Source organism: Rhinopithecus bieti, unplaced genomic scaffold (assembly GCF_001698545.2).
Source record: "Rhinopithecus bieti isolate Rb0 unplaced genomic scaffold, ASM169854v2 scaffold_6906, whole genome shotgun sequence".
Taxonomy (NCBI): domain Eukaryota; kingdom Metazoa; phylum Chordata; class Mammalia; order Primates; family Cercopithecidae; genus Rhinopithecus; species Rhinopithecus bieti.
In genome coordinates, this window is record NW_016805194.1 from 104,972 (window position 1) to 130,476 (window position 25,505).

Here is a 25,505-nt window from a genome sequence, read left to right on the forward strand (position 1 = left end):
TTGTTTGTCAATCAGGATTTCCCTTTGGGAAAAATAGGAACCATTCATCTTTAATCTATCTTGATTAATACAGATTAAATGCAGAGGTTGAAAGATGCAGTTATCTTGGTTTCCACCCTTAAATGATTGTATGTTAGTTCATTAGTAGAATAATCAAGTTTTAAACATAAAGGTTAAAAGTTCCTGTGTTATTTTATGGGCTTTTGAAATAATTCCTTGTTATTTTACGGGTTTTTGAAGTCAGGAAACATTTTACAAGACATTTTATAAAAGAGCAAAACAAATAATAATTGTTTTGTTCTAAATTGCTGAATGTTAAGATTGGGGAATACTAAGGTCCAAATACATTGTATTAAAGACAAAACCCAAGGAAACAATATTTAACAGGCATTAACTTCCCTTGGGTAGCTCATGGAGCCTGTGCCTTTAGGTTGCACTTAAACTTACACAAAAACTTAACTGCCAAGTTTCTCTTACAATCAAAGTAATGCCTTCTAATACTATGTTTTAGACACAAATGTCTGATTTATAATTCCATCACTGTATCAAAACGTAAAAGTTAAATACTGGCATATAGGATGGAGATTATAATCCCCAGCCACATCTCAAAGTCTTATCTGGTGGATCCTTTTAAATCAATTTCTGTTAATACAGTGAATTTCTAGGAGATATAGCCCGAGGTGGGGCAGTTGTTGGCAGTCTTCCTAGCTGGGACCTGCAGGGCTACAGCAAATCCATCTCCATCCTTTCAGGGCTTTTACCTCCACTTGACTTCCTTATGCTCTCTCAACCTGCTCTCCAGGCATCTGGCAAGGAATACAGTTCCTGTTTCTGCATACATCGGGTGGGGAACAAAACGTAGCTTTGCTAGTGTCAAAGTAATAGTCATCAAAATACCTGTTCTTGTACCATTTTTCAAACTAACTAGTGATTTACATAAATATATATGTATATGCGTGTATATATGTAAACAGTTTTTTTGAACTAGTTTGGAAATGAAGAAGAATTTAAACAGAATTAAACAGAATTTCTTCAGTTTAAGAATGTAAACTATATAAGACGAACAATCAGTTTATAAAACGGTGCAGATTTGTTGACTTACCTAGCCATTTCAGAGGCCTGCCTAGCCAATCCAGTAAAAGGTTCACTTCCTGTAAATTATTCAATTGGGATATAAGTAGTATCATTTAGGCTTCTAAGTAGTTTGTACCAATGTTTGCTATAATTATCTCACTATTTCTGTGAAAAGTTTTCTTTATTAAGAGTGGACTAATTAACATATATATATATAAAAATGTAAATATACCATTGGACTCAAAATATTTTACACTTAAACTTTAATATTTGTCTAACTTTACTTTTATAAAGGTAATTTATTACAGTATCCTTCAAATATTCTATTACTGGATTCTTTTTCAATTTTGTAGTACAATTTTTAATCTACAAGGATTTATTCTATGATCATGAAAAATAAGTACTCTCATTTTTACATATTTGTCTTTTATTTTTAAAGTAATTAAATGATGCATGAAGACTAGTATACAAGTAGGGCAGTTTTTAAAATGTTTTATTTGTTTCTGGTTAATTAAAATTATTTTTATTTGCCTTTATCAGACTAAATAATTAATCTGTTTTTATTATTGTATACTTTTGGTTGTAAATTCATTTATTAATATTACTAATTCCATTCTGAAAAAAATGCCCTTTAAATTAAGATTTTTATATAGTATGTCTTCTGTTCATTAGCAAAAGGAAGTAATATTGATTTCTTTCACTCAGAAGGAAACATACTATTATACCTTTGACAATATTGCATTATTTTATGAGGATATGTAGATGTACATTACAACATATACTTTGGCGTTTTAACTTACACATATTGTGTGTTCCATGCATTTTTAACTTACACATATTTGTGTGTTTCCATGCTTGTGGATGTGGAAACTTTCATTAGTTTAGTGAAAAATACTACTCTGTTTCAAAAAGTATTTACATTTTTATGTCTGCCTTTCCAAGAATTTTTTCTTTCATGTCTTCTTTATAGTCCTTTATATCAAGAACCTATATGCCTTTCTTTAATAATATTTAAGACTGCCCAATAGACGGTGGTCAACCTTGGCTCTGTGTAGTATATTACAAAACAAAACAAGAACCAGCACTGTTGTACAATACAGCTCACTAGGACTGCCATAACATCACTCAATGCTTTCCCAATCTTCAATCATTTTACCAAAGCATGTGGATGGAAAATATATGAATCAGGATTTATTTGCTGCATTTTATGTGTAGTCTCCCTCAGCTATACTCAAAACTAATAAAGTCTTAAAACTAAAAAAAAAAAAAAAAAAAAAAACTAAAGATACATGCTCTCCTACTGTTGTAGGCAAAATACTAATTTGAACCTCAGTAACTTAATTTCCCAATCAGACTGCCTTATCTCTTTTACACTAAATGAATATGTGTAGTAAACCTATTCTGTGTGTCACTTAGAATACTCAGAAATCATGTTTAAGTACCCCTGGACAACTTGTTTTCTGACAATCAGGTTCCAGATGATTCATAACAAAATAGTTCTTTTGGCCTGTAATACTTTTATGTCATTGTAAAAACAAATGTTTATTTTGTGTAATCTTTTTAAACTTGTATAGGACAGCCTTGTATATATTAAGAGGTGTTACATACGTTTAAATGTGCATATTCATTCCTATATGTGCCCTGTGAAGGACTTCAAGTCTTTCTGATCAAAATTTGAATTTTATTTTTAAAAGTACTCTGGTTTGTCTTGTAGATTTGGTGGCTATGTTTTGTAAGCCAACTATCAATATGGGTTTAATGACATACGTTTAATTACATAAACATCATGTAGGAATATTTGACATTAAAATGGTTTTGGAAATTAGTTGTCATGACTAAAGTCAGTAACTCTGAAAATATTTTAAGGAATTTTAAATTAAAAGTCTGAAAATTCAGGTTCTAAGTTTGATTGCAAATCTTAAAATATGTAAGCAAAATGGAGAAATTTTTTATTTATTTAAATGTTCATATTATCATTTTTAGCATTTCTTTGGAAATTCCTAGAGGACAAGGATGAGATCACATTCATTTTTGCATCACTAGGCACATTACCTGGCTCATGGATAAATGAATTCTTTGGCTTCTAAAATTTATATTAACTTGAATTGTATGTTAAATGTCAGCTCTTTATTACACCTGTCTTATATATGGCATGAAAAATTTTTTTTGAGACAAGTAATGTGAAATATTTACTGCTTTTGTGAAATGTTGGTCTGGAGTAATCAGGATATGTGAATTGGAAACCAGACTCAGGCATGGAAACAATATGTGACTTTGAGAAAGTAATTTAAGTCTATTTCAGTTCTCCTTTTATAAATAAATAAATGAACAAAAAATTTAATTTTGCTAATGTTAAAATTCAATAATACAGACTTGGATTCAATTTCCTAAAATTTTCTTGTACATTCAGTGCTTTAAAGATTTTTTTTTTGTAATGTACACAGGACAACATAAAACTTTAAAATGTGAACATAGACTGAAAAAGTATTGCAATACCCACTACCATTGCAGTGTGCCTTCCAAAATTATGAATAAACACAGTTTTGAGGCAGAAAAATTAAAATGGTTGTAATAAATGATTCATTTTCGTTGCATGTAAACTCTTTGCCAATGTCTAGTTTTCATTTGGGGAAGAAATGACTGAATTTTGTCCTTTCTGCTTTCAGAATCTGTCCCAGTAGACCATATTGTTATTTTCTAGTGGTTATTTGAGATAAATACATTAAAATTCAATAAAAATGAATATAACTTTAATATAAACACTTATACCAGGCAAGCTGCTGTTCATGTGTTATAACAAGCCAACACTAAAGACATCCTATGTACCATGCTACCAGGCTTGGTAACATGTTTTGTTCTGTAGCAATTATATTTCTGATATTTATGAGCAGTTAATGGGATTATTTGAACTCCTTGAAGTGGTATCTATTTTCAAAATTGCAATCAATACAGAGAAAATTAGTATGTCTCTACGTGTGCTTGAATATTTGAAGAAATGGATATTGTCTGAGATCCTTAGTGATGTTCAGCTATTTACAGTGTTTCTGAGCATTTTCAAAGGTAGATTACCAGCTTCTGAATTACAGTAGTTTACTCTATCATAAGACTTGATGAAGAACTTCTAAGTATTTCTGTATGTTGCGTTTGCAGTGTCTTGTAGAAATTTTGGCAAATTATGTGATTTGTCGGTGTTTACTGTGTCTTATTTCCCTAGCTCCAGTGGCTGTTGGACAATTACGAGACAGCAGAAGGAGTCAGCCTTCCCAGAAGCACTCTATACAACCACTACCTTCGACACTGTCAGGAACACAAACTGGACCCAGTCAATGCTGCCTCTTTTGGAAAATTAATAAGATCAATTTTTATGGGGCTGCGAACCAGGAGATTGGGCACTAGGTTAGTATTGAAAAATAAGATAATAAACTAATCTCTCTTTTTCAAACTAGAGCAAGTCAGTATATTGTTTAAACAAAAGTACTTGATTACAGACAATATATAAGGAAATACGTAGAATGAGCTCAGTTTATAACATCCCCAGGAAAAGGAAAGGACGTTATTCAGTGACTATTTCCAAGCCAGAATTATATGTTGTCTAAAACATTAACCGAGCAAAGCTTTGAGAAGAGCTGATTCTCAAACTACATAGAAATTAGCAGACCAACCTGTTAATGCAAGATTTGCATATGGTGCTTTAAGACACACACAAACACATACACACACACGCACATAAAAAATGTATTCTCTTATTGAAAGAAATCATACTAATGATGATGCATTAAGTGACATAGTAAATGGAAAACTATGTATCTCTTAACTCTTGAAAACTTACATTTGTCTTTATAAATAATTGTTCGATTAGAGTAAGAAACTAAAGCAGAGTTTTTTCATTTGATTTCTGGAGACCAATTAAAAATCATTTGGTAGCCGGGCGCGGTGGCTCAAGCCTGTAATCCCAGCACTTTGGGCGGATCGCGAGGTCAGGAGATCAAGACCATCCTGGCTAACACGGTGAAACCCCGTCTCTACTAAAAAATACAAAAAACTAGCCGGGCGAGGTGGCGGGCGCCTGTAGTCCCAGCTACTCGGGAGGCTGAGGCAGGAGAATGGCGTAAACCCGGGAGGCGGAGCTTGCAGTGAGCTGAGATCCGGCCACTGCACTCCAGCCCGGGCGACAGAGCAAGACTCCGTCTCAAAAAAAAAAAAAAAAAAAAAAAAAAAAAAATCATTTGGTAAACTTGCAATATAGTGTTTAAATTCCTCAGTGATAAGATAGTTGTATTTTACCTCTTATTAGCCCCTACTATTTTTTCTGCTCTTAATGTAAAACCATATGTGTGTGGAAGGAAAAGCATAGTATAGTTCAATTGAATTGAAACAATGTGAAGAAGAAGTTTCTGGTTTTTCTTCCTTCGGAAATAAATATGAGTGTTTTCACCAACCGAAACATCATGAAAAGAATACTTAGAACTCTGGAGCTTCGTTTTTGTCTTTCCATATTTCTATAAATTATCATAAGATAATTATTTTAAGTAGCTGGACAGAAGGCTATGGATGTTTTTAATTTCCTAAATCTTATAGAAATCATATAAAAAGTTAAAATAGAGATACTATACTATGCAACATTAGGTGATTTACCCTTAATTAGCTATAAAGCACAACTTCAGAGTATTTTAGCAAAGAGGTTTTTTTTTTGTTTGTTTTTCTTTGTTTGTTTGTTTTTTTGAGATGGAGTCTCATTCTGTTGCCAGGCTGGAGTGCAGTGGCACAGTCTCTTCACTGCAACCTCCGCCTCACAGGTTCAAGTGATTCTCCTGCCTCAGCCTCCCGAGTAGCTGAGACTACAGGTGTGCGCCACCACATCCAGCTAATTATGGTTTTTTTAGTAGAGATGGGGTTTCACCATGTTAGCCCAGATGGTCTCCATCTCTTTGGTGATCCACCTGCCTCGGCCTCCCAAAGTGAAGAGTTTTTAATCTTAATAAAATAAGCACAGCCTTAGTAATTGACTTCATTAAAATGTATACCAAAAGAGGAGTGAGTGTTGTGGGGAGAAAAGATTGATCTTTTTCTCACCATCACAAGACTCATGGCTAGGACCCCTATAGCAAAAGATTAACAAGAGAAAAGCATACAAATTTGTTTAATATAAGTTTTACATGACTGGGTGCCTTCAGAAATGAAGGCCCAAAGAAACATAGAGAACTGTATGTATTTTATGCAGTCTGATGAAGTGAATAGTTCTGGAGAAACATGATTGGACAGAAAGGAATATGATCTAATGGTTCTAGAGGTATGATCTAACGGTTCTAATCTGGGGGAAACTAAGCAAGGCCTGTTTTGTTTTGTTTTTGTTTTGTTTTATTTTTTGAGAAGGAGTCTCGCTCTGTAGCCCAGGCTGGAGTGCAGTGGCCTGATCTCAGTTCACTGCAACCTCTGCCCCCTAGGTTCAAGTGATTCTCCCTGCCTCAGCCTCCCCAGTAACCCCAGTTACAGGCACCCCCCCCCCACCTACCCACCCACCACGCCCAGATAATTTGTGTTTTTAGTAGAGATGGGGTTTCGCCATGTTGGCCAGGCTGTTCTCAAACTTCTGACCTCAGGTGATCCGCCCGCCTCGGCCTCCCAACATCCTGGGATTATAGGCGTGAGCTACCGCACCCGGCCCAGCAAGACCTGTTTGTTCAGATTTTTCTGCATCCCTGTGTCTTCAAAAGTAAGAACGTTCTTTTCTGCAAGGTATAGGAGGACCCTTCTGGAGTGAGGGTCCCATAACCTATTTTCAGGAGAAAGTAAGCTAGGTTTTGTGGCCTGCTTCAGAGCAGAAGGAGTGAGGGGAATTTTTTCTAGTTTCTGTGGCCTGCTTCTGTTGTTTCCTCAAATGCCAAGGTGCCATAGTTTGGGATAGCATGTCCTAAACCCCTTCACTGTTTTAAACCACTTCAGTTTTATGAGATTTACAAGGCCTGTATGTATTCAAAGCATGAATTATTGCTTTCCGGTTGCATTTTAAGTGATTATACAGCTTTTAGATTGCTGAAGGTTTAGCTCTCTCATAAATATGGTTCCTTCTTTCTATACTTCAAAAGATAGTATATTTTAAACTGAAGAATATGATTGTCTATTCACACTAAAGGAATAGCTTTCATTCCCTTGAGAAAAGCTTTTTGTTTCTATAGTATTTTTTTTTTTTTCCAAAACCACAAAATCATTATTTGGGGACCTAACCTATTATCTCCTAGCTAGTGGCTCTGTAGTTATGCATACCGTGCCAATATTTTGAAACTCTGGGCTTTATTCAACATTCTAATAGCTGTATTGTTGTGCTTCTTTTGTTACTGAAAGGGATTTCAATGAGTCCTATTTTGAGGCTCCGTTCAAACCTTGAAACACGTCTTTAAAATAGAAAGGGACAAAATTGGGGTTGTTTGGTTTTGTGAATGGGTAGAATCCATGCTCTGTAAGTACATATTGCAATATTGCAGCTTTTACTTCTGATGTTCTGGGTTCCTCCCACCCCCCACTATGTAACAATTATGAATTATGTCTCCTGTTTTTTTTTTTTTTAATTGTACGTAGTGTTTGCAATTAGGTTTGTGAAGCGAAGCCTAGAAAAATAAGGAGAAAATAAGTACTATGGAGGGAGTTTAAAGAAATGAAGTGTTACGAAGATAGAATTCTAATGTAGAAAAACTGGCAATTGTAGGAGTAAGGTACTAGACATTCTTTCTACCATAGAAACTGTTTTGCGTTTACTTTCTACTCCTAATCCAAGGAACAGATGGAAAATTAATGTAAATCACGAGGCAAACTAAATCAAATACTTTTTTTAAAAAGTGAACTATATGTAAAACTATTATTAATATTATCCATCAATAAAATAATCTGGTGAAACCACTCAAACCAGAACCAGATCTTTTCTAAAGTTTTTGGACCTAAGTAAACAAAAAGTAAATCAAATCACTATTTTAAACAAAGGCAAATAAAAAGGTACCTTTTGTTAGATCCCATGTCTAAGTTAAGTTTGAGTAAAGAAGACCATGGATATGCTTCTCTCACCCAGCCATTCCCAATGAAATAAAAAGAACCTCTTCCTCCCAGCCCAACTAAAATGTTAATTTGTAGGAAAGGCACCCCATCTATTTGAGGTCTCACAAGAGAGACGTCATTTTCCTCTGTAGTTTTGTCTTGTGAGTAATGCCTCCTGCTTCCTACCCTACCTTCCACTCCCTACCGTCCTCCAGTTTGTACAGGAGAACACCACAAATTGGGTATGTGGAATTTTTTGGTTTGGCTTATTGCGCCTTTCTGCAGTGGATTTTCGAAACAAGATCTAATCTCTGCAAGTGGAAGGCCTTTCTTTACGGGCATNTTTAAACAAAGGCAAATAAAAAGGTACCTTTTGTTAGATCCCATGTCTAAGTTAAGTTTGAGTAAAGAAGACCATGGATATGCTTCTCTCACCCAGCCATTCCCAATGAAATAAAAGAACCTCTTCCTCCCAGCCCAACTAAAATGTTAATTTGTAGGAAAGGCACCCCATCTATTTGAGGTCTCACAAGAGAGACGTCATTTTCCTCTGTAGTTTTGTCTTGTGAGTAATGCCTCCTGCTTCCTACCCTACCTTCCACTCCCTACCGTCCTCCAGTTTGTACAGGAGAACACCACAAATTGGGTATGTGGAATTTTTTGGTTTGGCTTATTGCGCCTTTCTGCAGTGGATTTTCGAAACAAGATCTAATCTCTGCAAGTGGAAGGCCTTTCTTTACGGGCATTAAGTTTCTTTATCTGCTTTATTGTGCTGAAAGCATGTAGATATTTGGATGCCCTGCATTTTTTTTAAACTAGCAGTATAATATATGTAATATGATTTTAATGTCTTCAAATATATATAAGGTTCATTTAATATATGTATTTAAATCTTGGAAGTACAATTCTGCCCTATTTTTATAAAAAATATTTAATCCACACTCTTCTTGCATTTCTTTTGTAAATGGAAGAAAAAATTGGAAAAGCACTGATGTATTACTATATATGGACTTGTGAAAACTACTATTTTCTCTTTGCAAGAATTTACATATTTAAGATGATATTTTGCAAGAATTTGCAAATTCCATTCAGAGCAAAACTTTATCATTTCTAATAGCAAACATGGTCTTTCTCATGAACATGGCGAAATTGTGACATTTTTATTCCAGGTGGGAATTTGCCATTTTCATAGAGAAATTTCCCCATGTCTGTTGTGACAAATCCTATTTAGCCTGCAGAACTGATACAAATCCATAAAAACAGAAACTAATAAAATGTGTTTCAAAATCAGTAGATTAAAGACTTACTTTCTTTTTAGGTTTCAAAATATTAAGTAAGTCTTTACCACAACATTTTGTAACAAACAATTAAGTTATCTTACTTCATCATCACTGAAGTAAAGAGAAAAATGTCGAACTTATCCAGGAAAGTAGAATTAAGATTTTTTTTCTTTGTTCTGTATACATACTTTACAATAAATACGTATTCATTGACTGATTTTTGTTGGCCTGTTAACTAATTTTACTGGCTAAAACTTGTGTCCTATCTTTACCCTTCTTAACTAAATTTAAAATGGAAATTTGAAAATGAAATGTAATTTGTATGGAACAAATGGACTGTTTGACTAATATTTAAGTGAAAGTTTATAAACAAATATTTTTAGCAGGGCCTTTAGCTGATTGATTTAGAATCTTATTTTGATTCTTCAAATTATCACCATAAAAACATAAAAGTATTCAGAACAGGTTAATCATAAATATATAATATTAATATACTGTTTTTACCAAATTTTTCCAAGTGTGAAGTTTAATGGACATCCCGTGTGATTAATATTAGTTTGACTGACTTTTGTTTCTAATGTTTCTTGTTCGTTAATGAAGAGGAAACTCCAAATACCACTACTATGGGATTCGTGTCAAGCCAGATTCCCCTCTTAATCGTCTGCAAGAAGACATGCAGTATATGGCTATGAGGCAACAACCCATGCAGCAGAAACAAAGGTAGACTCTGAAGTTATCGTTGATATGTCCAAGCTATGTATTTCTTAGTTGTTCGAGTCTCCTGTTTTCTGAACAGATACCTAAGTATAAAAGAATGTTCTTATTGTTGGCATGCTTTCACTATGGATAGTTCTTAAATATGGTTTAGGATTTCAGTGATCCCGCCTGTTTTCCAAAGTTTTAAAAATTACTTATCAGTCAGCCTGTTTGGTCCCTTTTAAGTGTGACATCCCAAACTGTTCAGACAGGGAAATGAAACACAAACATAAGGAGCAAACCCAAGCAAATACCAACTGGAGAAATTGGTTTCAGTATTCATGAGCTTCTGACTTGCTATTCTGCACATCCCTCAAGTCATTCTTTTTGACACAGTATGAATTTTTGCAGAATGTTTGGGATGTCTTACATTTGCTTTGAATCCAACTTTCATAGATACAGAATTGCTGATATTAGAGTTGTAAGAGATCTCAAGCATTCATGAATGGATGGATGGATGATGGATGGATGGACGTATGGACAGATGGATGGATGGATGAATAGAATCATAGATCTTAGAATTGAAAAATATGTTAGTCTAGTCTGGCCTTAAAACCTAATGACAATCAAAGCATTAATAGTCTCTGTTTTTTCAGATGAGTCCCAGAGAGGCTAAATGATTTGCACAAGCCCATAATGAAGTTGCATAGCCAAAAGGGCCTTCTAGTCCCATGTGACTTATGTCACAATTTAGAGTAAATAAAATGAAAAAATCCTTTCCTCTTTACCAGCATAGCTCAACTAAGACAGTAGTTATGATTTTCCTTTTCAAGTGAGCATGCAGAATTAGGTAGGAGAAAGGAGGCCTCTGCATAGGTCCCAATGTAATGATCTGTAGTGATTAGTTGCCTTGGCCACATCTCCCCATCCATGCTAGTTCACTCAGAAGCATTAACTCTAAGATAATGTCAGAGAAAAGAATGTATCACACAGTAATTGTATACTATTTAGTCAGCCAATACTGATTGAGTCTCTACTGTGTGTTAAACCCTGCATGCAGAGATAAGACACAGTTCTTATGTTTGAAGAGTTAAAAAATTAGAAGGGGAGGCACATGGAGAATGGGAAAAAAAAATGGAATGCAGTCTGGGAAGTGCTGAAATAAAACTTTGATCAAGGAACTATCACAATACAGGGGAGTTTTCAGGAAACTCTGGGAGAAAGGGAGATTGGGAAGTTTCTAGAGAAAGTGCTATTTGAGTAGGAACTTAGAAAAGTCATAAAAAGAGAAATATTGAAGCAGAAGGAAAATTCACCTAGGGGTGAAGTCCATGGTGTCTGTGGTAAATGGTCCATGATATATTTAGTGAGGTTGGTATTACAGAAGGAGAATCAAGGAGTTGATTGAGTAGTTTAGTGGGAGATGAGATCTTAAAAGTAGTTTGGATCATATATTAAGGGATTTGCTTGTATGTAAAGCTAATAAATTTGTTCTTTGTGCAGAACATAGCTTTGAAGCTATGTAAGGCTTTGAAGCAAAACAATGAAACTTTGATTTTTTCTAGAGAGATGACTTTTTGATTTTGGGCAAGACATATTTAATGGAAAGAGACTGGAGGTAAGGATACTTGTTAAGTGGTTTTTTAACACAGTCATAATTTCCAGTGTAAGTTTACCAGACTGAAGACTCAGTTCAAGATTGGCTATTACATAAAAGGTATCTTAAAGGTTTTAGTTTTTTTTTATTACAGATTCTCAATCTTATTTTTTAATTGCTGATTCTTATTTTTTGATGTATAGCCAGTGAAAACTAAGGTCTCTGAAAAAAATAATAAAATAAATTGTAGACTAGTACCTCATAGAGTTGGATAGTACCTCAGAGTTTGTGTGAGTTGCAATAAATTGTTACTGTTTTGGGTTATGATTGCTTTTTGCATCTGTTAATGGCAGCACTTATAGCCTTTACTTTCTGGTGTGATTTCTGCACTCATGCATAGCAGCACTACACAGTGGAGATGATGGTGAAATCAAGAAAAATAAAGTTTGCTTCAGAAATAACATATACTCAAACTTAAGTATGAATAAAAACTTAATAAATTATACCTAAGAATTGAAGCCCATTATTTGACTGCAAGGAATCTCCTGTGATTTAACTATAAGGAATTCTAGCAAGCTTTTATAGAAACAGAAGCCTTCAAGGGACATTCTTTATAAAAAACCTGAGTTACATAAGTAAAGCCTAGGACTTTCTGTGGTCTCCTTGTGAAACAGATTCTATAAAGATTAGCAAGCCATAAAAACCCCTGCCTTCTCAGGATAGTGGTACTTGAGTTTGGAAACAGATAAAATATGGAGACGTTTTGAGAAATGATATAAAAATCTCAGTAGTATTAATGTGAAAGAAACAAAAATGTGAAAGAGCCATAAAAGTACTGAAACTTCCTTTAATTTGTTGGGTTTTTTTAATGATACAAGTTTAGGATTATAGACAGTTGCTCTTAAAATGGTGTCTTGCTAATTGATTGCAGTGTTAAGTGTTGCCAATTGCATGGGCCTCTCTTATAGGGCAGCAGGAGTCTTCTGTGGTCTCTCTGAAGGAATCTGTTCACTGACAACACTGATTAGCCTTAACTGAAACCAATTACCCTATTGTGCAGAAATATTTAAACAGGAAAGAAGGAGTTTCTTTTCATGGGTGTGTACATAGGCTAATTTAAGAATATCTGTTGAAAACAATGGGAAAAGAACTTCTTAAAATATATTTTGTGGCTTAAAAAAATTTTTAATGATTTCAAAATTCAAATGATTCTACTGAATACAGTAAAAATTATGTAAAGAGACTGCCAGTCTCTTGCAAAAATACAAATGACATGTGAAAGGTTTAAAGTATAAAATAGAAGATATTTCAGAATACTCACATTATTTGAATACTTGAAGGTTTATTAAATGTATCCATGTGTGCTTATCTTTCACAATGTAGATTTATGTTTTATATGTTATAGTGAAGAAATGCAAGTCTATGCAGTTATTTTGTTAATTAAATTCAACTTTTGGAACTCAATTTGTACATTTTTCTCATGAATTTGAAATTATTGTTACTGTAGGGATAATAGTGATTATTGTTTTTATATAGCTCACAATTTCTTGAGCTCCTTTATGTAAGGTGTCACTTGAAGGTTTGATAGGGTGGTAGAGGAGATCTCCATTTATCTATAAATCCAGTTCCCAACAATACAACTGTATGGAACATAGCCATGAGTCTGAAAATAAATGTAAACAACTTCTGATTAGAAAGCAGATTGTCACAGAGCCTGCAGTTTCACTTAGTTGAAAAGATGAAGCCATTCTCAAGCCATTTTACCTAAAATAAAGGAGATTAGAACCCACTTGGTTCACAGACAATCATGAACTATGACAGCTGGCAAGAAGAAATACAAGTAGACAGGCTCTTCTGTTTACTTTAAAGTTATTCAGTACAACAGTTTGTGGACACTTCGTGGAGGGGCAAATGGACCTAGGCACTCCAGTAGATACTTCAAATATCACTCTATTGACTAAAATCTAGCCTAACACAATGTAACAACTGCTTTGCATATTGATGGCATTATGAGTAATCAAGGAGAGGTAAAATACTGTGGTTAAGGAGGCAGGAGAATGTGTAACAGTTTTTCTAAAAAAATCTTCTATTGAAAATACTTCATATGAAAATAATTTTTTTGCACTGAAATGAGGTGATCTTCAGTTTTTGATGAAATTCACTCATGGACTAATTTGTTTACCCTAATTTAGATAATAAGTAAGTTAGATTATTTAGAGCAAAAAGGAGATCAGTAATTTCCAGCTCTCCAAACCAAGTACAATGTTTGATGCAGTTTATTTTTAATAATGAAAAGAAGTACATAGAGAGTATTGACACATATATTTTAGATATTTTTCCAAATTCCAGTAGTGAAAGCCAAATGCTTTTGATAATGTGCTTGGCTGTGTTTGATCCCAGTAGCCGTTCTCAAAATATTAAATGTAATTTGTCATTTCTTCAACAAATACTTATCAATTGTTATTTGCATAATAATCTGTCAATCACATCTAAAAGACATAACACAGAATCATAGAATGTTAGAGATGGAAGGAAGAGATCACCTACTTCAACTTACCCTCTTAATGAGAAAACTGAAGTCCATAAAGGTTAAATAACTTATCCACAGTCATATAGCAACCAGGATAAGAACGCTTGTCTTTATTCTCACGAGAATTCCACCCTCAAAGAGGTAAGATAACCCAAACAGAAACACACATGTAATAAAATTTTTGCATATGAAATAAAGGGAGAAATCACATTTTAATGAGTATGTTTCAAGTAATTGAGGAAATGTGCCACCTCCTGCCTCTTTTCATAGTCTCTTTGCAGCAATTGGATTCTGTGAAAGAATAAACCTTTCTTTCACAGGATGTGAAGTTAAGAATGTCACTAAGAAGAGAGGTCATTTGGAAAGATGGTACAGCAAGGCTACTTTTGTTTTGGCTGTAGATAGATGTAAAAGCATGCACGTTCTTTTAGAAGTGAGAGGAAATTTAAGAACTTTTATCATTAGATGGCCTTTCTTAATATAGGGTTCAAAGACTAGTTAAACGAACCCTATATTTAGAATTGGAAAATGGGGAATTGAGTACAGACTACATGGGCACTTCTACAGAGTGTATGAGTTAACCTCACTGAGCCTCAGTTTCTTCATCTGCAAAATAGAAATTCGTAATAGACTATCTCACAGATTGTTTTGAAGTTCAAGTGGAATAAAGTATCTGAAATTTTGTTTAATAACTGAAAGTGTCCAAGTGTTAGATAATTGTTATTGGGATCATTATTATACGATGAGTACTGGAGAAAAATATCTTTCTTATGGAATATTTAGTGTTTTGGAGGAGAGTGAAGCCTGGCAGTTGGTCAGATTGGGCTTCCGTTTCTCTATATCTCTAGGCTAGTGGTTTCTAACTTTGATTGATGTTAATAGTTTATCATTCCTTTCCTAGACATTAATGCATGCCCTGGGGTCTTTACAGAGTTAAACATCTAGTGCTAGTAAATTGCTCTGAAGCAGCTGAGGGAGGCAGGAGTCTTTAGTGAGAAAATAATCAGGTGCCTGTGTAATTGGCTTTTTACAACTAAGGAATGTTGGCATTAAGATATTTAATGTTCACCATGCCACTGCTCTTGTCCCTGATGTAATAATCATCTTTTCCATTGAAGAGAGGAGAAACATAAATAATCACAACTCAGTAACTACCAAACTATAGTAATTTATGTAGTTTGTTAATAGTAAGTCACCACTTATGCTCCTAAGTAGTATTTATTGAACATTTAAAATATGTTTCCATAAATACATTACATGCAAGATCTCATTTGGCAATTTTATTGTTACTAATAAGGAAACTGAGGACCACTTAATTTTGCTGTTTTCAAGAAACTCACTGATTTATTCTTTCCTAGAAAGAGCCTCAGATGCCTTTTTTGTTGTTGTTGTTGTTATTGTTTATCTCTTGGCATCAGATGGAGCCAGATTGTCATTCTCTAAATAAAGAAGGTGGGAAAGGATAAGAGATAAAAGAAGTGTCATGCATACTTGTAGCAAGAATGTAGCAGTTCTATATAGCTAACCATAAACCACCTATGCTTAGAGGACTCAATGAAGAAATTCATGAGATCAGGCAATCATGTCTTTCTCTTTCAGCACTGCATCCTCAGCACCTGGGAGAGCTCTAAGCACATTGTCAGTGCTCTCTAAATATTTGTTGAATGAATGGCCCACAACTCTGATTTTCGCCAGCAGCTTCAACCACCTCCTTTACCTGCTGCAGTTAACATATAGCCCATTTCAATTTAATTGTTTCCACCTCTTCTTGCCCAATTATAGATGTAAAGCTAATGAAGAGACAAATAGAGAGCCACCAATAAGAATTGAAGAGATGGAAAACCTATATTAACCAGCAGGGTTGATGTTAAAAGTCATTTGGATGTATTATGAATATATTCAGTGTGACATCAAAGTTAGTTACTATTCTAAAAGAATGGAACTCTTCATATTTACTGTTTTCTTCTGATCCATTAGTGTTTATATCACTTGGTTCATTTCAGACATGAAGTCATCTAAAGACTTTCTGGGACAGTTTTTTTCCAAAGAAGATTACAGTATTCCAGTAGAAAATTCTAGCCTCCTGCCCTTGTTCTGAGCTCAGTATTTCAATTTATTCATGCAAATAAAATGATTGTGTAATTTCTGGAATTACAAAACATAATGATGACTCCTTTTGCCTGTACAGTTTATATTTTGTGTTTTGCATGTGCATTTTTCAGCCATTTTGAAAGGATTTTCCAAATGTTTCATTTAATCTGTTGAAAATCCTTCCACCTGGTGTTGTTAGTTGAATGTAATGGTAAATATGTACCATTCTTGCCTTCCATTGGACTGTTTTAGTATCCATGTGTGTGAGGATTGACAGAATATTACTTTTACAATAGAGTTACAACTCTCCAAGTCCTAAATGGCAGCTATGACTAACCCCATGGAGGAAGACTCCTAATTATTTTCTAATTTTTCTGTGTTAGTGACAGGTTTTATGCATTCAGTCAGCTATTAAAGCATTAGAGTTTCTTTTATTTCTTAATCATTAACAACTTTAGCACTGATTGCCCATAGAGTTGCAAGCTGTTAAAATTATCATTTGCCTCTTACTAATTTTGAAACCAGGAGCTGTTTCATTATTTGATAAAGCACAGGTCTTTCTCAGAGCACACACAATGCAAGAGTACTAAGAGTTTACTCTGGGAAAACCGAATCTAAAAATAATTAATTTGTAAAGTAAATGGAAGTAAAGGGAGGAAAATACTCTTAAATATTAAAAAATTCAGTAGTTTTAAAGGATTCAACAGAAAGGGTTTTTTGTTTGGCTTTTTTTTTTTTTTTCCCAACAGAAAGCTCACCTGTTTTTTTAATTTATTATTCTCCACATACGGTAGATTTGATAAAGTTTATGGTGATTATTTTATGAAGAGTATAGAGAGTCAGAAAATCTACAAGTCATGTTTCAATGCTAAAATGTCAGTTGAAATTCAACCAAGGTTAACATAATGTAGAATTACTATGTGAGCCAATAGAATGTAAAAGACATCTTGGAAAATTATTGTTATACCCAGCATTTTAAAACCATGTGCCTATAGTGGCCTACCCATAATACAGTATGTGCTCAATAAATATTTGTTAAATTGATTTGATATATATACAAAATCAGTTGATGGTATGATAAAATCAAGCATGTTACCTTAAACATTTATTCATTCATATATATTTATTGTACATTCCAAATATAGTTTATTGAGAAAATTAAAATTGATGACTTATTTTATTTAAAATGATGTGGTTTTTTTTTTAATTTTTTTTATGTATTTCTACAACATTGGGCTGAAGGAATCTGTTTGGGACCAACAGGCTCCTATGGACTAGGGCTGTACAACCTACTTAAGAAATACCTTAGAGACTTGTTAGAATAACCAGTTCCTAAGCTCCACTCTCAAATATTTTGGGGTGGGTCTAGGGTGAGCCTAGGCACCTGAATGTTTTGAAAACTACCTAGATACTGATATGCACTTAGAGTTCAAAACCAGTGATATATAATCTACAACCACTGTTTCTGAGAAGAATCACTTGCTACTGGTATTTGTTCAGCCTATTTTAATGTAATTGTTCTTGACTTCCTGTTACACTCCCTCCTTCTTTGGGAAGACACAAAATTCTGAGGTGAGGGTAGGGATAGGATATTTTCCTTAGTTAGGGTACCATGAAAATGAGGATCTATAGGCCGGGCGCGGTGGCTCAAGCCTGTAATCCCAGCACTTTGGGAGGCCGAGACGGGCGGATCACGAGGTCAGGAGATCCCCGTCTCTACTAAAAACTACAAAAAACTAGCCGGGCGACCTGGCGGCGCCTGTAGTCCTAGCTACCCGGGAGGCTGAGACAGGAGAATGGCGTGAACCCGGGAGGCGGAGCTTGCAGTGAGCTGAGATCTGGCCACAGCACTCCAGCCTGGGTGACAGAGCGAGACTCCGTCTCAAAAAAAAAAAAAAAAAGAAAGAAAATGAGGATCTAGGCTTTCTCAGTCCATTATTTCTGGTTTCTGGGGATTTTTTCTAAGTTCTAAGCCATTGCCAGAAATACCACTACATGATTCATTACTTAAAGCAGGAAAAGCAAAAGTTAGCACTACCTGGAAGCTCTCTCATACTTACAGGCCCACATTAGCCCTCTTGTACATGAGCTGTATTCCATAGTACCTTCTTGATGTCATTCTTTATGGCACAAACCCATCCTAAACTTTGTCCCTCGACCTTTTCCCAGGAGGCATAACATATGCTTCTGGCTTGCAGAAGTCCTGTAGCCAAGCAGCCAAGAATGGATGCACATAGTGTGTCTTTGCTCAATCTTTGTCCATCTTTCAATCCACTGTTCATCTTGCTACCCTTACTCTTGTGGTTAGAATGAAAACACTCATTTCCAAGTTCTAATATATTTTCTTTGTTTTTCTTTATTTCTACTGTGTATTATAAAATCTTTTCCTAAGTACTGACCTGCATAGTTTCTCCAGAATTTACCAACTTACCTCCTTTTTTCCCCTGAAAGTTGATCTTGATGCATTTTTCATCTCCCACATAATATAGTTTATCTCTAATTAGTGTTTCCCACTCAGTATCATTAAATATAATCATATGTTAATTATGATGCATCATGATTTTGATTCCTTATTAAAAATATAATCTCTCCTTTCATTAGGAACTTCCATTTGCAGTACTAACAGCTGTCTCCATCTTCCTAAGGAAGCAGACAATCTTGCTTGTAGGCTATAGTCTTCCTAAGCATTGTGTGCAGTTACATTGTGATGTAACATCTGTCTTTTGAAAACTTAGTCTAAGTGGAATATAAGTCATTTTCTTTTATAGTTAAATTCCATTTGCCCTTGATATTTGTGCCTATTAAGCATCTGTAGTATGTTAAATGCTGTGTAGGACAAAGAAATGTGGGGCAAGGCATAACTGGGCAAAGTCTTGTAATAAATTTACAATCCTGTATTAAAACTTAATGTAATTGAAGTCTATTGGAATTATTTTCATTTTTTCCTTCTCCAGGGTAAATATTAATAATTCAAATTCCTTTAACCACTTTTATTTAAGCTCAATGAATCCCAAATTCCATTAATTTAAATGAAGAAACATGGTTAAACAATTTTAGGCTATTTTATTAATGAGATACAATTCCACAGCTGAAAAGGTGAAGCTAAAATCAATTGAAACTTGGAATGAATCAATAAGGACAAGAAACTTTCCTGAACAAAATAAGGTTTAAAATCATTCAAGTCTGCTACAACAGAATGGTTAGCAACTGCTCTACCGTACATGTATACAAAGTGCTTGCTTCATAAAGTTTCTTTGCTTCTCAAAGATGATTCTTTAAGGAGGAAGAAAATCAGAAAACGTTAAATTTTTTATAAACAAGACATATAGCACATCACAACACTAACTCTTCTGTTATCTTTGGATATGGCCCCAGTTGTAAAGCACCTCCCAGAAGGTTTTTCTATTAAATAAAAGATTAGGCCTGAGTTCTTTTCTCTCATTAGAAAACAGCAATCAATTTTTTGGTAATGAGGAGTCATCACTAAAATTATATTCATAAGGATGAAGAGTGCTGTACTGATTTCCAGTCTCTTCCCCCCTGACTTTATTTTTTGTTTTTCATAGTTATTTGTAAGATATTGTCACATAAGAAATAAATGTAAATGTCATTATGAGAGATTTGGCAATTTTTTGAAAGTTTCATTTATCTGAGTTGTAATTGATAACATCCAAGATTGATTCATTTCCTAAGGTAAGCTGAGCATTAGTTTGTATGATGTTCTACTGGGTTCAGTCACTTCATATCTGGTGTCAGCATGCAGGCGTCTTTGAGTATGTCCTGTTCATATATTAGGGGCATTGTTATTCATAGTAACTTCATATTAATGATGCAGTTGAATTATATTATCAGTGTAGGGGTCAAGTGTCTGGATGGTGAGAACATTAGTTTATTTTGTTTGTAAATATAATTAGAAATAGGGAAAAAAAAAGAATGGGAGGCCAGACAGCATAATGTGAATGTTATCTCTAGATAGTAAGTTTATTTTAGATTTTAATTTTTTCTTATACTTTTCTGTTATTTCCAAATTTCTGAAATGAAGAAAAATAAGTGGAATCAGAGAAAAAGAAGAAATTATAGTTGCTGTTTACTTATTTTGTTTTGCTTATCCTAGGAGNCTGAATACAGTAAAAATTATGTAAAGAGACTGCCAGTCTCTTGCAAAAATACAAATGACATGTGAAAGGTTTAAAGTATAAAATAGAAGATATTTCAGAATACTCACATTATTTGAATACTTGAAGGTTTATTAAATGTATCCATGTGTGCTTATCTTTCACAATGTAGATTTATGTTTTATATGTTATAGTGAAGAAATGCAAGTCTATGCAGTTATTTTGTTAATTAAATTCAACTTTTGGAACTCAATTTGTACATTTTCTCATGAATTTGAAATTATTGTTACTGTAGGGATAATAGTGATTATTGTTTTATATAGCTCACAATTTCTTGAGCTCCTTTATGTAAGGTGTCACTTGAAGGTTTGATAGGGTGGTAGAGGAGATCTCCATTTATCTATAAATCCAGTTCCCAACAATACAACTGTATGGAACATAGCCATGAGTCTGAAAATAAATGTAAACAACTTCTGATTAGAAAGCAGATTGTCACAGAGCCTGCAGTTTCACTTAGTTGAAAAGATGAAGCCATTCTCAAGCCATTTTACCTAAAATAAAGGAGATTAGAACCCACTTGGTTCACAGACAATCATGAACTATGACAGCTGGCAAGAAGAAATACAAGTAGACAGGCTCTTCTGTTTACTTTAAAGTTATTCAGTACAACAGTTTGTGGACACTTCGTGGAGGGGCAAATGGACCTAGGCACTCCAGTAGATACTTCAAATATCACTCTATTGACTAAAATCTAGCCTAACACAATGTAACAACTGCTTTGCATATTGATGGCATTATGAGTAATCAAGGAGAGGTAAAATACTGTGGTTAAGGAGGCAGGAGAATGTGTAACAGTTTTCTAAAAAAATCTTCTATTGAAAATACTTCATATGAAAATAATTTTTTTGCACTGAAATGAGGTGATCTTCAGTTTTGATGAAATTCACTCATGGACTAATTTGTTTACCCTAATTTAGATAATAAGTAAGTTAGATTATTTAGAGCAAAAGGAGATCAGTAATTTCCAGCTCTCCAAACCAAGTACAATGTTTGATGCAGTTTATTTTAATAATGAAAAGAAGTACATAGAGAGTATTGACACATATATTTTAGATATTTTCCAAATTCCAGTAGTGAAAGCCAAATGCTTTTGATAATGTGCTTGGCTGTGTTTGATCCCAGTAGCCGTTCTCAAAATATTAAATGTAATTTGTCATTTCTTCAACAAATACTTATCAATTGTTATTTGCATAATAATCTGTCAATCACATCTAAAAGACATAACACAGAATCATAGAATGTTAGAGATGGAAGGAAGAGATCACCTACTTCAACTTACCCTCTTAATGAGAAAACTGAAGTCCATAAAGGTTAAATAACTTATCCACAGTCATATAGCAACCAGGATAAGAACGCTTGTCTTTATTCTCACGAGAATTCCACCCTCAAAGAGGTAAGATAACCCAAACAGAAACACACATGTAATAAAATTTTGCATATGAAATAAAGGGAGAAATCACATTTTAATGAGTATGTTTCAAGTAATTGAGGAAATGTGCCACCTCCTGCCTCTTTTCATAGTCTCTTTGCAGCAATTGGATTCTGTGAAAGAATAAACCTTTCTTTCACAGGATGTGAAGTTAAGAATGTCACTAAGAAGAGAGGTCATTTGGAAAGATGGTACAGCAAGGCTACTTTTGTTTTGGCTGTAGATAGATGTAAAAGCATGCACGTTCTTTTAGAAGTGAGAGGAAATTTAAGAACTTTTATCATTAGATGGCCTTTCTTAATATAGGGTTCAAAGACTAGTTAAACGAACCCTATATTTAGAATTGGAAAATGGGGAATTGAGTACAGACTACATGGGCACTTCTACAGAGTGTATGAGTTAACCTCACTGAGCCTCAGTTTCTTCATCTGCAAAATAGAAATTCGTAATAGACTATCTCACAGATTGTTTTGAAGTTCAAGTGGAATAAAGTATCTGAAATTTTGTTTAATAACTGAAAGTGTCCAAGTGTTAGATAATTGTTATTGGGATCATTATTATACGATGAGTACTGGAGAAAATATCTTTCTTATGGAATATTTAGTGTTTTGGAGGAGAGTGAAGCCTGGCAGTTGGTCAGATTGGGCTTCCGTTTCTCTATATCTCTAGGCTAGTGGTTTCTAACTTTGATTGATGTTAATAGTTTATCATTCCTTTCCTAGACATTAATGCATGCCCTGGGGTCTTTACAGAGTTAAACATCTAGTGCTAGTAAATTGCTCTGAAGCAGCTGAGGGAGGCAGGAGTCTTTAGTGAGAAAATAATCAGGTGCCTGTGTAATTGGCTTTTACAACTAAGGAATGTTGGCATTAAGATATTTAATGTTCACCATGCCACTGCTCTTGTCCCTGATGTAATAATCATCTTTTCCATTGAAGAGAGGAGAAACATAAATAATCACAACTCAGTAACTACCAAACTATAGTAATTTATGTAGTTTGTTAATAGTAAGTCACCACTTATGCTCCTAAGTAGTATTTATTGAACATTTAAAATATGTTTCCATAAATACATTACATGCAAGATCTCATTTGGCAATTTTATTGTTACTAATAAGGAAACTGAGGACCACTTAATTTTGCTGTTTTCAAGAAACTCACTGATTTATTCTTTCCTAGAAAGAGCCTCAGATGCCTTTTTTGTTGTTGTTGTTGTTATTGTTTATCTCTTGGCATCAGATGGAGCCAGATTGTCATTCTCTAAATAAAGAAGGTGGGAAAGGATAAGAGATAAAAGAAGTGTCATGCATACTTGTAGCAAGAATGTAGCAGTTCTATATAGCTAACCATAAACCACCTATGCTTAGAGGACTCAATGAAGAAATTCATGAGATCAGGCAATCATGTCTTTCTCTTTCAGCACTGCATCCTCAGCACCTGGGAGAGCTCTAAGCACATTGTCAGTGCTCTCTAAATATTTGTTGAATGAATGGCCCACAACTCTGATTTTCGCCAGCAGCTTCAACCACCTCCTTTACCTGCTGCAGTTAACATATAGCCCATTTCAATTTAATTGTTTCCACCTCTTCTTGCCCAATTATAGATGTAAAGCTAATGAAGAGACAAATAGAGAGCCACCAATAAGAATTGAAGAGATGGAAAACCTATATTAACCAGCAGGGTTGATGTTAAAAGTCATTTGGATGTATTATGAATATATTCAGTGTGACATCAAAGTTAGTTACTATTCTAAAAGAATGGAACTCTTCATATTTACTGTTTTCTTCTGATCCATTAGTGTTTATATCACTTGGTTCATTTCAGACATGAAGTCATCTAAAGACTTTCTGGGACAGTTTTTTTCCAAAGAAGATTACAGTATTCCAGTAGAAAATTCTAGCCTCCTGCCCTTGTTCTGAGCTCAGTATTTCAATTTATTCATGCAAATAAAATGATTGTGTAATTTCTGGAATTACAAAACATAATGATGACTCCTTTTGCCTGTACAGTTTATATTTTGTGTTTTGCATGTGCATTTTCAGCCATTTTGAAAGGATTTTCCAAATGTTTCATTTAATCTGTTGAAAATCCTTCCACCTGGTGTTGTTAGTTGAATGTAATGGTAAATATGTACCATTCTTGCCTTCCATTGGACTGTTTTAGTATCCATGTGTGTGAGGATTGACAGAATATTACTTTTACAATAGAGTTACAACTCTCCAAGTCCTAAATGGCAGCTATGACTAACCCCATGGAGGAAGACTCCTAATTATTTTCTAATTTTCTGTGTTAGTGACAGGTTTTATGCATTCAGTCAGCTATTAAAGCATTAGAGTTTCTTTTATTTCTTAATCATTAACAACTTTAGCACTGATTGCCCATAGAGTTGCAAGCTGTTAAAATTATCATTTGCCTCTTACTAATTTTGAAACCAGGAGCTGTTTCATTATTTGATAAAGCACAGGTCTTTCTCAGAGCACACACAATGCAAGAGTACTAAGAGTTTACTCTGGGAAAACCGAATCTAAAATAATTAATTTGTAAAGTAAATGGAAGTAAAGGGAGGAAAATACTCTTAAATATTAAAAAATTCAGTAGTTTTAAAGGATTCAACAGAAAGGGTTTTTTGTTTGGCTTTTTTTTTTTTTTCCCAACAGAAAGCTCACCTGTTTTTTTAATTTATTATTCTCCACATACGGTAGATTTGATAAAGTTTATGGTGATTATTTTATGAAGAGTATAGAGAGTCAGAAAATCTACAAGTCATGTTTCAATGCTAAAATGTCAGTTGAAATTCAACCAAGGTTAACATAATGTAGAATTACTATGTGAGCCAATAGAATGTAAAAGACATCTTGGAAAAATTATTGTTATACCCAGCATTTTAAAAACCATGTGCCTATAGTGGCCTACCCATAATACAGTATGTGCTCAATAAATATTTGTTAAATTGATTTGATATATATACAAAATCAGTTGATGGTATGATAAAATCAAGCATGTTACCTTAAACATTTATTCATTCATATATATTTATTGTACATTCCAAATATAGTTTATTGAGAAAAATTAAAAATTGATGACTTATTTTATTTAAAATGATGTGGTTTTTTTTTTAATTTTTTTTATGTATTTCTACAACATTGGGCTGAAGGAATCTGTTTGGGACCAACAGGCTCCTATGGACTAGGGCTGTACAACCTACTTAAGAAATACCTTAGAGACTTGTTAGAATAACCAGTTCCTAAGCTCCACTCTCAAATATTTTGGGGGTGGGTCTAGGGTGAGCCTAGGCACCTGAATGTTTTGAAAAACTACCTAGATACTGATATGCACTTAGAGTTCAAAACCAGTGATATATAATCTACAACCACTGTTTCTGAGAAGAATCACTTGCTACTGGTATTTGTTCAGCCTATTTTTAATGTAATTGTTCTTGACTTCCTGTTACACTCCCTCCTTCTTTGGGAAGACACAAAATTCTGAGGTGAGGGTAGGGATAGGATATTTTCCTTAGTTAGGGTACCATGAAAATGAGGATCTATAGGCCGGGCGCGGTGGCTCAAGCCTGTAATCCCAGCACTTTGGGAGGCCGAGACGGGCGGATC

At 34.2% G+C, this 25,505-nt stretch overlaps 1 protein-coding gene across 1 annotated transcript in view; it reads left to right on the plus strand.

Annotated features, from left to right (window-relative positions):
• RFX3 (regulatory factor X3) overlaps positions 1 to 25,505 on the plus strand; it is a gene marked incomplete at its 5' end in the record, with an annotated part of 147,816 nt that overhangs the window by 58,458 nt on the left and 63,853 nt on the right. Inside the window, 3 exons of the mRNA XM_017871691.1 lie at positions 4,289 to 4,470; positions 9,981 to 10,100; positions 20,090 to 20,169. Coding sequence (XP_017727180.1) covers positions 4,289 to 4,470; positions 9,981 to 10,100; positions 20,090 to 20,169 — 382 coding nt within the window. The remainder of the gene's footprint in view (positions 1 to 4,288; positions 4,471 to 9,980; positions 10,101 to 20,089; positions 20,170 to 25,505) is intronic.